Genomic DNA, 16,570 nt, shown 5'->3' with positions numbered 1-16,570 from the left:
TACACAGCTCAGCAATTAGCGAACAGGATAACCAGGCTAACAGGCACCTCCAGTCATACAGTCAAAGGATTTCCTGAAGCTGCAACGTACAAAGATCAGTTTATAAGACAGAACCCTAGTATATAGTAATAAACCCACCTCGATTCTTACATAATGCAGCTTTAAAGGCTACCAAAATGCCAATATGTTCAAGGTGCAACTTGCTATGGGACATTTAACCAAACATTAGATGTGCCGAGTGTATAATTCTGATTTAGAACCCCTCCCTCAAACACATCAAAGAAATCATGGAAAGCCAGATGTTTCCATGTCCTTCTTGTTTGTGATGAGTGAATGTAAACTAAGTGGGTAGTGTGATTTTGTGCAACGTAAATGTCAATGACTTGTGGATTGTAGTGTGTGATGTGTCATACTATGAGATGCTGAGAATTTAGTTTCGGTTTAGAGTTTTTATCTCTGGTTTCACCGATTTCTGTGTTACAGATGGGCCTGTGATAAGAGCATCCTTCTTGATAACCAGGCCAAAACACTCTTGTCGCTGAATTTAATCGAATGCTCACAGCAATGCTCCTCCAAAATCTCCAGTTACTCCAACAAAAGCAGGATAAACTCTTGTTTAATACCCTTGATTGAATGTGTTCTCTGGAATGATGCATGCTGCTTTACCCAATACTTTTTTTTTGATGAGGTGGGGTGGTGATCATCCGACATCCTGACCCCACTAAAGCTCTTGTTAATGACTGCAATCAAATTCTCACCGCAATTCTAACTCCACAACATAGCAGAAAGCCTTCTTCTCCAGACTGTAGAGACAGTTACTCCAACCCTTGTTACTAAAACCCTTGATTGCAGAAGAAACAATGTATGAGCAGGTGTCCCAATACTTTTGTCAATATAGTGTAGCTATACATTACACATAATTCATTCTGTATATTACATTATATTAATGTAATTATTACTGCACTACAATCACTTTTTACGCTTTTATGCCTCTATCATGCTGCTCTCTTGTTTGATTTTGCTGCTGTAAAAAACTGACTTTCCCTGTGGGATAAATAAAGTGATCTATCTATCTATCTATCTATCTATCTAATAGCTAGAAAGTTAACAAACGAAGAGAGAGAGAATACATGGTAATTTGACAGAAGAAGCCCCCCAGGGACATACGCCCTTTCTTATTTTCTCTGTCTATCCATTCAGAATATGGACAAAAGTATTGGGACACCTGCTCATTCACGGTTTCTTTTGAAATCAAGGGTATTAAACAAGAGTTTATTCTGCTTGTGTTGGAGCAACTGAAGATTTTGGAGGAGCATTGCTGTGAGCATTTGATTAAATTCAGCGACAAGAGCGTTAATGAGGTCAGGATGTTGGATAATGACAATCTCACCTCATCCCTAATACCCCAACTCATCCCAGAAGTATTGCATGGAGCACCAACCATTATTCCAGAGAGCACAGTTCTTCCACTGCTCCACAGCTCAATGCTGGGGGGCTTTATACCCCTCTAGCCCAGCCCTGTCTTTAGGCATGGTGCCAATAGGTTCATGTTTATCTTGAGTCTATTCTATTGGCAGTGTTTCTCCACAGGGACTAGACAACTTACATTTATAGAGATAAATTAAGCTGATAAGTTCTATACAAGGCTGGACAAAAGAGACGCTCTAGCCATATTTATTTAAAAGACCTGTGAGTGTGAAGCTCTAAAAGGTTCCTCACATTGACACGTCTCCAAAAACGGAAGACAAGCATTCAGGCTTTTCTCTGTCCTGCACCAAAGTGGTGGAACGGGCTTCCCCTGGGTGTCTGAATGGCCGAGTCCAACACTCGCTGTCTTCAAACGCAGACTTAAGACCCTCCTCTTCCGAGAACACTTGGGCGAATAGCAGAGTGGTCTTCTTACTGACTTGTGTTAAGTAGAGTCTAAACTTAGAGGATCTTTAAATTATTAGTCTATTCTAACTAGCTGAGGTTTTTCTTGGGTAAATAGCAAAGCACTTTTGCAAGTCGCTCCGGAGAAGACCGTCTGCTGAATGCCTTAAATGTAACTGTTAATGTAAATGCTATAACCTTTAGCAATTTTTTAAAAGGTCTACCAGCTTAGCTCTGGGCCAGCATAGGCTATGGTTTTGTTTGGTGATTGTTTGGTTTAGCTGGTCTGGAAGCATGATCAACCTGACCAAGCTAAACAACCAGCATTACCAAGCCTACCAACCATACTGGTTGACCAGCATGACCACGCCTGACCTTAATCAAACGCATCTCACACTAAGCTGGTCATCAGGTTAACCAGCTCGCTCACCAGCTTCGGGTACGTCTTCCCCTTGATCAGCAGCTTAGATCATCTGAACCCATCCACCAGCAAAAGCTAGTCTTGAGCTGCAATTTTCAGCAGGGTTGTTCAGCTAGCTGTGTTCGACTGATCATAGCTAGAATTCGTCTAGCTTGACGGCTAACCGTTCAGTGATTTACATGCTATGATTATTTACATGTATGCATCATCAGTCTTTACTTTAAATGTAGAACACTGTTCCTTATTCACCAACCATACATACACCAGCTTACACAGTTTTTACGAGGATCTTAGAAGGGAATGGATCCAGCTATATTATGTATTGGCACCCACAGCTAATTGGGTTAATGGTTATATAACTGGACACTATATGTCCAAATGTTTGTGGACACCTCTTCTAATGAATGCATTCAGCATTTACCCTGTTGTCTAGTCCTTTTATGAAAAGTACTGCCAAAAGTATTAGGACTCAACCTACTGGCACCATGCTGCCTAATGCCAGTAATGCCAGGCGTGGGCTAGAGGGGTATAAAGCCCCCCAGCATTGAGCTGTGGAACAGTGGAAGCACTGTGTTCTCTGTAATGATGGATGCTGCTTCACCCAATACTTTTTATTTTTTTGATGAGCTAGAAAGTTGGGGATGAGGTGGGGTGCTGATCATCACTAAAGCTCGTGTTAATGACTGCAATCAAATTCTCACAGCAATTCTAACTCCACAACATAGCAGAAAGCCTTCTTTTCCGGACTGTGGAGACAGTTACTCCAACCCTTGTTACTAAAACCCTTGATTTCAGAAGAAACAATGTATGAGCAGGTGTCCCAATACTTTTGTCAATATAGTGTAGCTATATTAATAGATAGAAAGTTGAGAAACAAATCAAGTATGATTAAGTACTGAAGTACTGAAGTACTAAAGTACTGTGCTCCTTCGTATCTGCACATGGTGGCCCAGCCTATATGGTCATGGCTCACTTGGGGGTTCATCTGCCCCCAGTGCTACAGGGGCTAGCAGCTGCTTGTAACTCAGAGCCATGCAGTGCAATGAGCCCACAAATAGCCGTGCACGGTCCTGAGCAGCAAGGTGAGTACTAACACCGTCTGCTGGACTACTAAAGCAGGAGGAGGACAGTGTGTGTGAGTGTGTGTAAGTGTGTGTGTGTGCGCAATAGGGTGGCTCAAGAAGCGCAACAACCTACCCGATCAAGTATCCGATCACCCCCAGCTGAAAGAGCCTGAACAGCACTCCCACTTTCTTGTTCTTGGCGATGACGAACTTCTCGGTCTTGTAGTCCAGGAGCGAGTAGAAGAAGGCGCCCCTGCTCTGAGCCATTCCCGCGGCCGCTCTGTGGAGCCCCGGTCACCTCTATCCAGCCCTCGGCGCTGGATCAGCTGTCCTGCGCTCGCTGCAGCGCGGGTTCACGCGCTGAAATAGGAAACCGCCTCACACCTACCATCTTCCACCCATCTTACATCCTCCCTTTGATCTGAGCCTCGCGCTGCTGTAGGAAACGTGCTGAAGACGTCCAGACGCTGGTGTCGAAACCTCCTCCTCCACTGAGATGATGAAGATGAAGATGATGATGATCTGAGCTGCTGCTCAGTTTCCCCCTGTTTGCTATTTGCAGAAGGGTAATGATATGTGCACGAGCTAAAAATACACAGTTACTCGACCCCCCTCGCAGCCCCCTCTTCCCCACTCTGTCCATGGGTCGTCATGGAGTTAAACCCCTCACAGTATCAAGGGTCATCAGGTCTGGGTCACCAAATCTATAACAAACTGTGCTGGACCCCCCCAATCCAACCAACATGCTCATGTGGGGCACGCATGGGCGGAACGTGGGCTAGGTGGGTTCCAGGTGGGCATGGGCTCTAAATAGATTGGGGCCCATGTTTAACCCTCCTGGTCCTATTACTGACCCTGGTGGGACGCTGGTGGGAATCCATATGGAGAGCCAATTGTGTTAAGTGTAATTGTGTTAGATGTAATTGTGTTAAGTGTAATTGTGTTAGATGTAATTGTGTTAGGTGTAATTGTGTAAGGTGTAATTGTGTTAGGTGTAATTGTGTTAGGTGTAATTGTGTAAGGTGTAATTGTGTTAGGTGTGTTAGGTGTAATTGTGTTAGGTGTAATTGTGTTATGTGTAATTGTGTTAAGTGTAATTGTGTAAGGTGTAATTGTGTTAGGTGTGTTAGGTGTAATTGTGTTAGGTGTAATTGTGTTAGGTGTAATTGTGTTAAGTGTAATTGTGTTAGGTGTGTTAGGTGTAATTGTGTTAGGTGTAATTGTGTAAGGTGTAATTGTGTTAGGTGTGTTAGGTGTAATTGTGTTAGGTGTAATTGTTTAAGGTGTAATTGTGTAAGGTGTAATTGTGTTAGGTGTGTTAGGTGTAATTGTGTTAGGTGTAATTGTGTAAGGTGTAATTGTGTTAGGTGTGTTAGGTGTAATTGTGTTATGTGTAATTGTGTTAGGTGTAATTGTGTTAAGTGTAATTGTGTTAGGTGTAATTGTGTAAGGTGTAATTGTGTAAGGTGTAATTGTGTAAGGTGTAATTGTGTTAGGTGTATTTGTGTTAGGTGTAATTGTGTAAGGTGTAATTGTGTTAGGTGTAATTGTGTTAGGTGTAATTGTGTTAGGTGTAATTGTGTAAGGTGTAATTGTGTTAGGTGTGTTAGGTGTAATTGTGTTAGGTGTAATTGTGTTATGTGTAATTGTGTTAAGTGTAATTGTGTAAGGTGTAATTGTGTAAGGTGTAATTGTGTTAGGTGTGTTAGGTGTAATTGTGTTAGGTGTAATTGTGTTAGGTGTAATTGTGTTAGGTGTGTTAGGTGTAATTGTGTTATGTGTAATTGTGTTAGGTGTAATTGTGTTAAGTGTAATTGTGTTAGGTGTAATTGCGTTAAGTGTAATTGTGTAAGGTGTAATTGTGTAAGGTGTAATTGTGTAAGGTGTAATTGTGTTAGGTGTATTTGTGTTAGGTGTAATTGTGTAAGGTGTAATTGTGTTAGGTGTGTTAGGTGTAATTGTGTTAGGTGTAATTGTGTTAGGTGTAATTGTGTTAGGTGTGTTAGGTGTAATTGTGTTATGTGTAATTGTGTTAGGTGTAATTGTGTTAAGTGTAATTGTGTTAGGTGTAATTGCGTTAAGTGTAATTGTGTAAGGTGTAATTGTGTAAGGTGTAATTGTGTTAAGTGTAATTGTGTAAGGTGTAATTGTGTTAGGTGTAATTGTGTAAGGTGTAATTGTGTTAAGTGTAATTGTGTTAGGTGTAATTGTGTTAAGTGTAATTGTGTAAGGTGTAATTGTGTTAAGTGTAATTGTGTAAGGTGTAATTGTGTTAGATGTAATTGCGTTAAGTGTAATTGTGTTATGTGTAATTGTGTTAGGTGTAATTGTGTTAAGTGTAATTGTGTTAGGTGTAACTGTGTTAGGTGTAATTGTGTTAGGTGTGTTAGGTGTAATTGTGTAAGGTGTAATTGTGTTAAGTGTAATTGTGTAAGGTGTAATTGTGTTAGGTGTAATTGTGTTAAGTGTAATTGTGTTAGGTGTAATTGTGTTAGGTGTAATTGTGTAAGGTGTAATTGTGTTAAGTGTAATTGTGTTAGATGTAATTGTGTTAAGTGTAATTGTGTTAGGTGTAATTGTGTTAGGTGTGTTAGGTGTAATTGTGTTAGGTGTGTTAGGTGTAATTGTGTTAAGTGTATTTGTGTTAAGTGTAATTGTTTAAGGTGTAATTGTGTTAAGTGTAATTGTGTTAGGTGTAATTGTGTTAGGTGTGTTAGGTGTAATTGTGTTAAGTGTAATTGTGTTAAGTGTAATTGTGTAAGGTGTAATTGTGTTAGGTGTAATTGTGTTAAGTGTAATTGTGTAAGGTGTAATTGTGTTAGGTGTAATTGTGTTAAGTGTAATTGTGTTAGGTGTAATTGTGTTAAGTGTAATTGTGTAAGGTGTAATTGTGTTAAGTGTAATTGTGTAAGGTGTAATTGTGTTAAGTGTAATTGTGTAAGGTGTAATTGTGTTAGATGTAATTATGTTAAGTGTAATTGTGTTATGTGTAATTGTGTTAGGTGTAATTGTGTTAAGTGTAATTGTGTTAGGTGTAACTGTGTTAGGTGTAATTGTGTTAGGTGTGTTAGGTGTAATTGTGTAAGGTGTAATTGTGTTAAGTGTAATTGTGTAAGGTGTAATTGTGTAAGGTGTAATTGTGTTAAGTGTAATTGTGTAAGGTGTAATTGTGTTAAGTGTAATTGTGTAAGGTGTAATTGTGTTAGGTGTAATTGTGTTAAGTGTAATTGTGTAAGGTGTAATTGTGTTAGGTGTAATTGTGTTAAGTGTAATTGTGTTAGGTGTAATTGTGTTAAGTGTAATTGTGTAAGGTGTAATTGTGTTAGGTGTAATTGTGTTAAGTGTAATTGTGTTAGGTGTAATTGTGTAAGGTGTAATTGTGTTAGGTGTGTTAGGTGTAATTGTGTTAAGTGTAATTGTGTTAGGTGTAATTGTGTAAGGTGTAATTGTGTTAGGTGTAATTGTGTTAAGTGTAATTGTGTTAGGTGTAATTGTGTAAGGTGTAATTGTGTTAAGTGTAATTGTGTTAGATGTAATTGTGTTAGGTGCAATTGTGTTATGTGTAATTGTGTTAAGTGTAATTGTGTTATGTGTAATTGTGTTAAGTGCAATTGTGTTAGGTGCAATTGTGTTAGGTGCAATTGTGTTAAGTGTAATTGTGTTAGATGTAATTGTGTTAAGTGCAATTGTGTTAAGTGTAATTGTGTTAGATGTAATTGTGTTAGGTGCAATTGTGTTATGTGTAATTGTGTTAAGTGTAATTGTGTTATGTGTAATTGCGTTATGTGTAATTGTGTTAGGTGTAATTGCGTTAAGTGTAATTGTGTTAAGTGTAATTGTGTAAGGTGTAATTGCGTTAAGTGTAATTGTGTTAAGTGTAATTGTGTTAGGTGTAATTGTGTTAGGTGTGTTAGGTGTAATTGTGTTAAGTGTAATTGTGTTAGGTGTGTTAGGTGTAATTGTGTTAAGTGTAATTGTGTTAGGTGTAATTGTGTTAAGTGTAATTGTTTAAGGTGTAATTGTGTAAGGTGTGTTAGGTGTAATTGTGTTAGGTGTGTTAGGTGTAATTGTGTTAAGTGTAATTGTGTTAGGTGTAATTGTGTTAAGTGTAATTGTTTAAGGTGTAATTGTGTAAGGTGTGTTAGGTGTAATTGTGTTAAGTGTAATTGTGTTAAGTGTAATTGTGTAAGGTGTAATTGTGTTAGGTGTAATTGTGTTAAGTGTAATTGTGTAAGGTGTAATTGTGTTAAGTGTAATTGTGTTAGGAGCAATTGTGTTAGGTGTAACTGTGTTAAGTGTAATTGTGTTAGATGTAATTGTGTTATGTGTAATTGTGTTAGATGTAATTGTGTTAAGTGTAATTGTGTTAGGAGCAATTGTGTTAGGTGTAACTGTGTTAAGTGTAATTGTGTTAGATGTAATTGTGTTATGTGTAATTGTGTTAGATGTAATTGTGTTAGGTGTATTTGTGTAAGGTGTAATTGTGTTAGATGTAATTGTGTTATGTGTAATTGTGTTAAGTGTAATTGTGTAAGGTGTAATTGTGTTAGGTGCAATTGTGTTAAGTGTAATTGTGTTAGGTGTAATTGTGTTAAGTGTAATTGTGTAAGGTGTAATTGCGTTAAGTGTAATTGTGTAAGGTGTAATTGTGTTAGGTGTAATTGAAGTATTTAAGAAGTGTATTCAGTTAAACACAACTTAAACTGAATGAAAGTTTTCTTCATCATAGTGAATTTGTAATGTGTGTATATATATATATATATATATATATATATATATATATGTATACATGTGTATATATATGTATATATGTGTATATATATGTATATATGTGTGTATATATATGTATATATGTGTGTGTTTATGTGTATATATGTGTATATATATATGTATATATGTGTGTTTATGTGTATATATGTGTATATATATATGTGTGTATATATATGTATATATGTGTGTTTATGTGTATATATGTGTATATATATGTATATATGTGTGTGTTTATGTGTATATATGTGTATATATATGTGTGTATATATATGTATAAATGTGTGTGTTTATGTGTATATATGTGTATATATATATGTGTGTATATATATGTATATATGTGTGTGTTTATGTGTATATATGTGTGTATATACGTGTATATCATGCTCATGGGGGGGGGGGGGCTGTATGGGAACAACTGGGAAACAGAAAGTTTTGTCCATAGGTTTCATGTTGGCCCCACATATGGATGCCCACCAGGGTCAGTGATGGGACCAGGAAGGGTTAAACATGGGTCCCATCTGGGTTGTACACTTCACCTGGGGTCTAGATGGGACCTTTGTGAGATTAGACCGGGCTGAATTGATTTGGCCTATTTGGGAAACCCAACTGGGTCCCTGTAACAACACACTTATAAATAAATAATACTAATATAATAATAAAAAAATAATAATAACATATTTTAACAATACATTTTCTTAATATTACAAATATACACTAATATAAGTCAATATGTTTCAGCACTGAAATTCCCAAAATAGAAATGTATATGTACATAGACAATTTTCAATATTAAAAATATGCAACAATATATGTCACTGCAATTTATCTCTTATAAAGGGGTTGAAGCCTTTTCTCTATTAAAGCTTCTCTGTTCGAGGCTAAAGCTTTCAAAACTACACTAATAAATGATAAGTTTATGACAATTTATTAGGTATATGCTTGTTCTCCTGTCCAAAAATTCAAGGATGTGATGACTAGCATTTGAACCTGTGATTAATCAGAATTATATTCTATCACAATAATATAAAATATTATTGTGATCGACACCTCTAAAAATTAAAGTACGCTGCTGCACATGAGCTAAAGGTCACCATGCCTAATGCCAGACGTGGGCTAGAGGGTATAAAGCCCCTCAGCGCTGAGCTGTGGAGCAGTGAATCTGGGTTCTGTGACGTGATGGAGCTCCATCCAATGTTTTTGGGATGAGTTGGACTGCCAGAACGGATCATCCACCACTAGTACTAATAATAATACTCTCATCCCTGCAAGCAATCAAATCTTCACAGCAATGTTTCAACATCTCATATGAGGCACTGTCCAGAAGGCCAGAGAAGACTTGCTGCACATGTAGGTTTCTACAAACCTTGTTTATAAGGTTTATTGACCTGGGTTGTAACTGACTCACTCACTCCACAAGGGGGCGCTGTCAGTACAAGATATGTGCTGAACTCCAAAAGTATAAACAATATTTCTTAATATTCCAAATATATGTCAAATCAGACCAAAGTTTTAATATTTTTATGATGTATCATAAATATACACCAAGATCAAGGTCTATATCTAATGTCTCAGCACCAACGTTTCTGGAGAATGCACATTTCCTAATATTTAGCATATGTGAATATATGTGATGTCTTCAGACTTCAATTTCAAATGTAGGAAAATGTACTGTTCGTATATTTCCAAAATATATCCCAAAAATATTCTACATACATGTCGATATATAGTATTTTATATAAGTAATGTTAGAACCAAACTTCCAGCATTACAAAAATACATGTCATAATATATTAACTATAGCTTTTGTGTTAAGTGTAATTGTGTTAAGTGTAATTGTGTTAGGTGTAATTGTGTTAAGTGTAATTGTTTAAGGTGTAATTGTGTTAAGTGTAATTGTGTTAGGTGTGTTAGGTGTAATTGTGTTAAGTGTAATTGTGTTAGGTGTAATTGTGTAAGGTGTAATTGTGTTAGGTGTGTTAGGTGTAATTGTGTTAAGTGTAATTATGTTAAGTGTAATTGTGTTAAGTGTAATTATGTTAAGTGTAATTGTGTTAAGTGTAATTATGTTAAGTGTAATTGTGTTAAGTGTAATTGTGTTAGGTGTAATTGTGTTAAGTGTAATTGTTTAAGGTGTAATTGTGTTAAGTGTAATTGTGTTAGGTGTGTTAGGTGTAATTGTGTTAAGTGTAATTGTGTTAGGTGTAATTGTGTAAGGTGTAATTGTGTTAGGTGTGTTAGGTGTAATTGTGTTAAGTGTAATTATGTTAAGTGTAATTGTGTTAAGTGTAATTGTGTTAGGTGTAATTGTGTAAGGTGTAATTGTGTTAGGTGTGTTAGGTGTAATTGTGTTAAGTGTAATTATGTTAAGTGTAATTGTGTTAGGTGTAATTGTGTAAGGTGTAATTGTGTTACAAAAATATGTCATAATATATTAACTATAGCTTTTGTTAATATCAAAAATATACAGCATTAAAAAAAGTGTACAATAGATGATCTTAATAGAAATAGATATATAGACCAATATAGGTCAATATATGTGATGTTTCGGCAGTGAAATTCCCAAAATAGAAATGTATATTATATATTATATATAAAAACATAAGTAGATTAGTGCTGTCGTCATTAATGTGCTCTACACACGATTCCTCTGCAAACAGTAACCTTTAACAGGAACCTTTTTTAAGGTTCACAAGGTTGTTACCTGGTGAGATGCTCATAACCTTGAGACACTTCTATAGTAAAGTTCAGTGAAATGTTGGTCTTGCTTTGCTCACTTCTTGGTAATATCTGAGATCATTTTTGACTAATCACTAGCTGTCATGCTTATGTGGCTACATTATTAACCTCGCCCTAGCTCAGACCTTCTGTCTGAAGGCAGGCCTTCAGATGGGCTCTGTATGACTGAAGTGGTAGAGCTTGGTCAGGTAGATAGACAAATAGACAGTAATGGTTTCTGCATGTGTGCTGAACATGATATATAACAATATTTTTGTTTCTATATTGTTTTAGAATAAATATTTAACTATATATATATATATGCTACAAAGAATCCGAATATTCTATTGATGCTCAATTGTGGATTATTTGTGGTAAAGGGAGAGTTAAGACCCCCATTTAAAGCTGATCGGTTTTTAATTGGATTATAAGACGAACAAAAATATGAAATTCTGAACTTGTTATCCACACTTACAGCAGAGGGGTCTCTGGGGCTCCAAGCAATTTCTGTAAAGCATGAGGGTTAATTGGTGCTTAGCTAGTGTCTAGCTAATGAAAATGCATCATAGCGTTTAACTGTATTTAATATTTTAGTAATACAGTAATATCTGACGCCTTTTTAACTGTGGAAAGGAGATTTTTGTACATTCACAAACACTACCAGCACTACTTTTTTCATAATAAAAGTGTTATAATAATAATAATAATAATAATTAATTAATTAATTAATTTTAATTAAAAGCTTCTGTTGCTGCATACTGTCATTTTAGTTGCACTCATTTATCAATGCTTTTGGTTGCTGGTAGTGCTGCTAATCTCCTTTACACGGTTAAAAAGGCTTCAGATATCACTATGTTCATAAAATTTGGCTATAATTAATCTGTATGATGCATTTTCATTAGCTAGACACTCCGTTATTAAGTCATTCATTTATGAACTATTTAACCCTCATGTCTTTGTGAGTAATTGTGAGTAAATAAGCCCACTTTACCAGAGAAGATGAACATCCTGTCTCAGTACCAGTACACTAGTCATTCATTTACGCACCATTTAACCCTCATGTTTTATAGAAATTGCTCAGGGTCACAGAGACCGCTCTGCTGTGTATATTTTTGTTCGTCTTATAATCCAATTAAAACCGATCAGCTTTAAACGGGGGTCTTAACTCTCCCTTTGCCACAAACAATCCACAATTGAGCATCAATAGAATATACGGATTCTTCATAGCATGAAGTACAATATTGTTATATATCATGTTCAGCACACATGCAGAAGCTACAGACTTACAAAATTATTATTTTATCATTTTATTACATTATCAATCCCTTTCACCCCTGAAATTCCCCTTGGAGATCAATAAAGCTCTACCACAGTCATACAGAGCCCATCGTAATGTAGAACCTGTTGCATATTCCCCTTTCCCACCCAGCAGCCTTCAGACAGAAGGTCTGAGCTGGGGCGAGGTTAATAATGTAGCCACATAAGCATGACAAGAAGTTTACGTGCAATCAGCATTGTAATAATACAGAGATTCAACATTATTTAAAGAGGAGTATGAAATTCCAAAGTTCATAACAATCAATTCAGTATTGAATTAAGAGGTTACACTAGGAAAGGCTCAATGCTGCTGCAGATATCCTATTTTCTATCAAGATGTAAAAATATTCAGAAATATCACATCAATGATAAAAAAGGAACATCAGAGATATCAATAACTTAACAGATCAGCTGCAGTGGGGAATTAGTCTCGACTTCCAGCAGATTTAATATTAACAAAGAACTAAGCTGGAAAAATTAATTGCACTCTGGCTTCTGGTTTTACTCCGTCAGCTCTTAAAATCTGCTGGACCCAGGTCACACCATACATAAAGATCATTTGTCACTCTCAAAAATGTGGCTTACAGGAAAGTACAAGGTCTTCCAATGAGCAAAGCCAAAATGTACAGAAAGGTCTTTGGGGTAGCACCCTCAAAAGGTACCTTCCAACATTTCTTAGGTCAAATTTCCCCCTTCTACTCACTTGGCCCCTGGCTTTTCCCTACCTATATAAAGACGCACGTTATAAGGTAAATAAGCCCACTTTCCCAGAGAAGGTGAACATCCTGTCCTGGTATTAGTTCACTAGAGCAGCATTTCTCAACCCTGGTCCTTGAGACACCCCACCAGTACATTTCAGTAGACCGACAGGGCTTGATGGTGAGCTTGAATTTAGTTGAATGAGGCATGCTGGAAGCAGGGAAAGCCCTGAAATGCACCTAAGGGGGCACTAGTGCGCGAGTTGTGAAGCTTCTGCTCTTCCTAGAAAACAAGAACCTAAGGGCTGACAACAATGGAGACCAGACCTTCATTACGAACCAAACTCAAACATAGCAGAGCTACTCGAGGCCCAGCACTTTCTGCTGGCAGTGTCAATATAGACGGTCCTGACAACTGAGGTGCTTACCTGCTTCTGCACCGCCGACATGCAGAAGTGCTGAGGATTTAAAGATTATGACGTCAAGGGGAACAAGTACAAATGAAGTTGGTGGATTATGGTGTGCAGTTAAAACGATGACATTTAAAAAATAATCAGGATTGCTTTAGTTATTGGTAGATTCATAATTTAACACACAGTATTTGATTAATGAAACACAGGAGATTGAATAAATGCTTCAATGCTTTATTATATCATCTGAACATAAAAAAAGTGGAAAAGGATCATCAACTTAAAGGGGTTTTGGGAAAGTCAAAAGAATCAATTGGTGGTTGACTCAAGCAAGGGCAATAGGACATTTACTGCCCACCCCTGAGACGCAGCACCAGGTGGAGGGTGGACTCCTTCTGGATGTTGTAGTCGGACAGGGTGCGGCCATCTTCCAGCTGCTTGCCGGCAAAGATCAGCCTCTGCTGGTCGGGGGGAATGCCTTCTTTGTCCTGGATCTTGGCCTTCACGTTCTCAATGGTGTCGCTTGGCTCCACCTCAAGGGTGATGGTCTTGCCAGTGAGGGTCTTGACGAAGATCTGCATGCCACCCCTGAGACGCAGCACCAGGTGGAGGGTGGACTCCTTCTGGATGTTGTAGTCGGACAGGGTGCGGCCATCTTCCAGCTGCTTGCCGGCAAAGATCAACCTCTGCTGGTCAGGGGGAATGCCTTCTTTGTCCTGGATCTTGGCCTTCACGTTCTCAATGGTGTCGCTTGGCTCCACCTCAAGGGTGATGGTCTTGCCAGTGAGGGTTTTAACAAAGATCTGCATGCCACCCCTGAGACGCAGCACCAGGTGGAGGGTGGACTCCTTCTGGATGTTGTAGTCGGACAGGGTGCGGCCATCTTCCAGCTGCTTGCCGGCAAAGATCAGCCTCTGCTGGTCAGGGGGAATGCCTTCTTTGTCCTGGATCTTGGCCTTCACGTTCTCAATGGTGTCGCTTGGCTCCACCTCAAGGGTGATGGTCTTGCCAGTGAGGGTCTTGACGAAGATCTGCATGCCACCCCTGAGACGCAGCACCAGGTGGAGGGTGGACTCCTTCTGGATGTTGTAGTCGGACAGGGTGCGGCCATCTTCCAGCTGCTTGCCGGCAAAGATCAGCCTCTGCTGGTCGGGGGGAATGCCTTCTTTGTCCTGGATCTTGGCCTTCACATTCTCAATAGTGTCACTTGGCTCCACCTCAAGGGTGATGGTCTTGCCAGTGAGGGTTTTAACAAAGATCTGCATGCCACCCCTGAGACGCAGCACCAGGTGGAGGGTGGACTCCTTCTGGATGTTGTAGTCGGACAGGGTGCGGCCATCTTCCAGCTGCTTGCCGGCAAAGATCAGCCTCTGCTGGTCGGGGGGAATGCCTTCTTTGTCCTGGATCTTGGCCTTCACGTTCTCAATAGTGTCACTTGGCTCCACCTCAAGGGTGATTGTCTTGCCAGTGAGGGTCTTGACGAAGATCTGCATGCCACCCCTGAGACGCAGCACCAGGTGGAGGGTGGACTCCTTCTGGATGTTGTAGTCGGACAGGGTGCGGCCATCTTCCAGCTGCTTGCCGGCAAAGATCAGCCTCTGCTGGTCAGGGGGAATGCCTTCTTTGTCCTGGATCTTGGCCTTCACGTTCTCAATGGTGTCGCTTGGCTCCACCTCAAGGGTGATTGTCTTGCCAGTGAGGGTCTTGACGAAGATCTGCATGCCACCCCTGAGACGCAGCACCAGGTGGAGGGTGGACTCCTTCTGGATGTTGTAGTCGGACAGGGTGCGGCCATCTTCCAGCTGCTTGCCGGCAAAGATCAGCCTCTGCTGGTCGGGGGGAATGCCTTCTTTGTCCTGGATCTTGGCCTTCACGTTCTCAATAGTGTCACTTGGCTCCACCTCAAGGGTGATGGTCTTGCCAGTGAGGGTTTTAACGAAGATCTGCATGCCACCCCTGAGACGCAGCACCAGGTGGAGGGTGGACTCCTTCTGGATGTTGTAGTCGGACAGGGTGCGGCCATCTTCCAGCTGCTTGCCGGCAAAGATCAACCTCTGCTGATCAGGGGGAATGCCTTCTTTGTCCTGGATCTTGGCCTTCACGTTCTCAATAGTGTCACTTGGCTCCACCTCAAGGGTGATTGTCTTGCCAGTGAGGGTTTTAACAAAGATCTGCATGCCACCCCTGAGACGCAGCACCAGGTGGAGGGTGGACTCCTTCTGGATGTTGTAGTCGGACAGGGTGCGGCCATCTTCCAGCTGCTTGCCGGCAAAGATCAGCCTCTGCTGGTCGGGGGGAATGCCTTCTTTGTCCTGGATCTTGGCCTTCACGTTCTCAATAGTGTCACTTGGCTCCACCTCAAGGGTGATGGTCTTGCCAGTGAGGGTCTTGACAAAGATCTGCATTTCTGTTGAAAGGGGGAGGGGATGGATAATTGTAAATTTATTAAATTTGGCAATACTGTAAAATTGACTACCTGTTAATTTAAGCTTAAATAAATGCCAATCTACAAGGTTACATATATAAAACGTCAGAAAAAGGCACAGAAACCCATTAAAATTGTTAGTTTTAAAAAGTCAGTCTTAATGTACATGGTAAGCATTTATGGAGGTCCTCCTTCTCGTCCTCTCAGACGCCATTTCTGAACATCCGGGTTCTTTGTTCGAGGAGCCAAAATGATTCAGCAAAAAAAATAAAGAGCGGCCAACAAAAGGAGAACCACCCATCCAGATAATCACGAAATGTTAAGTTTAACCCTCTAAAAAAGCAGAATTACCAACGTTAATAATAAATAAACCAAACGTTAATTTCTGTACGGTTATACTTCACGTCAGTTTAAACGTTAGCCACCGTGCTAACGGCAACACCACGAACTACTCGACTTCTACATCGTTAAAAATACGAAAAAAACATATCTAGAGTAACAAAACACGACGTACTTTCACACGAGTGAAGATAAAAGACATATATGTGAGGAAAAACAAGACTTACTCGTCAAATTGTTGAAGAGGAAACCTTCAGTAAGTGCTCCAGCTGCTCTCTCCTGAAACTGTACTGCGGCAAAACGGAGCCGCGGCAGTATTTATAGAATCCCCGCAGCGGGACGTATCACAGCCTTCAAACGCAGCAATACCCCTCCGCCCTTTAAACTAGTCCCTATTTGCTTTCATGAAAATAGACTTCGGGATTCGGATTAAATTCGGATTCAAATGCGATTAAACGTTTTAAAGCGACGTAGATCATGAAAATGCGTTTAATAGACCCGTTAACATTTGGGTTCTAACAGCGCGGAGTAACACTAGC

At 39.3% G+C, this 16,570-nt stretch overlaps 2 protein-coding genes across 2 annotated transcripts in view; both read right to left on the bottom strand.

Moving 5' to 3' along the window:
- p2rx5 (purinergic receptor P2X, ligand-gated ion channel, 5) overlaps window positions 1-3,624 on the bottom strand; it is a 30,156-nt gene extending 26,532 nt beyond the window's left edge. The window contains 1 exon segment of the mRNA XM_072660923.1: window positions 3,491-3,624. Within this exon segment, the coding sequence (XP_072517024.1) occupies window positions 3,491-3,624 (134 nt within the window).
- Window positions 3,625-13,485: 9,861 nt separating this feature from the next.
- Window positions 13,486-16,312, bottom strand: ubb (ubiquitin B). The gene is made up of 2 exons (XM_072660812.1): window positions 16,259-16,312; window positions 13,486-15,674 (listed from the first exon to the last, which is right to left on the bottom strand). The coding sequence occupies exon 2, from the start codon at window positions 15,670-15,672 to the stop codon at window positions 13,615-13,617; it is 2,058 nt and encodes a 685-aa protein (XP_072516913.1). The 5' UTR covers window positions 15,673-15,674; window positions 16,259-16,312; the 3' UTR covers window positions 13,486-13,614.
- Window positions 16,313-16,570: the final 258 nt, after the last annotated feature.

Source organism: Salminus brasiliensis, chromosome 1, assembly GCF_030463535.1.
Source record: "Salminus brasiliensis chromosome 1, fSalBra1.hap2, whole genome shotgun sequence".
Classification (NCBI taxonomy): Eukaryota; Metazoa; Chordata; class Actinopteri; order Characiformes; family Bryconidae; genus Salminus; species Salminus brasiliensis.
This window is presented reverse-complemented; position numbering and strand designations above follow the sequence as displayed.

Excerpts from the sequence above, each read along its gene's own strand:
- ubb (XM_072660812.1), bottom strand. The coding sequence starts at position 15,672 with ATGCAGATCTTTGTCAAGACCCTCACTGGCAAGACCATCACCCTTGAG.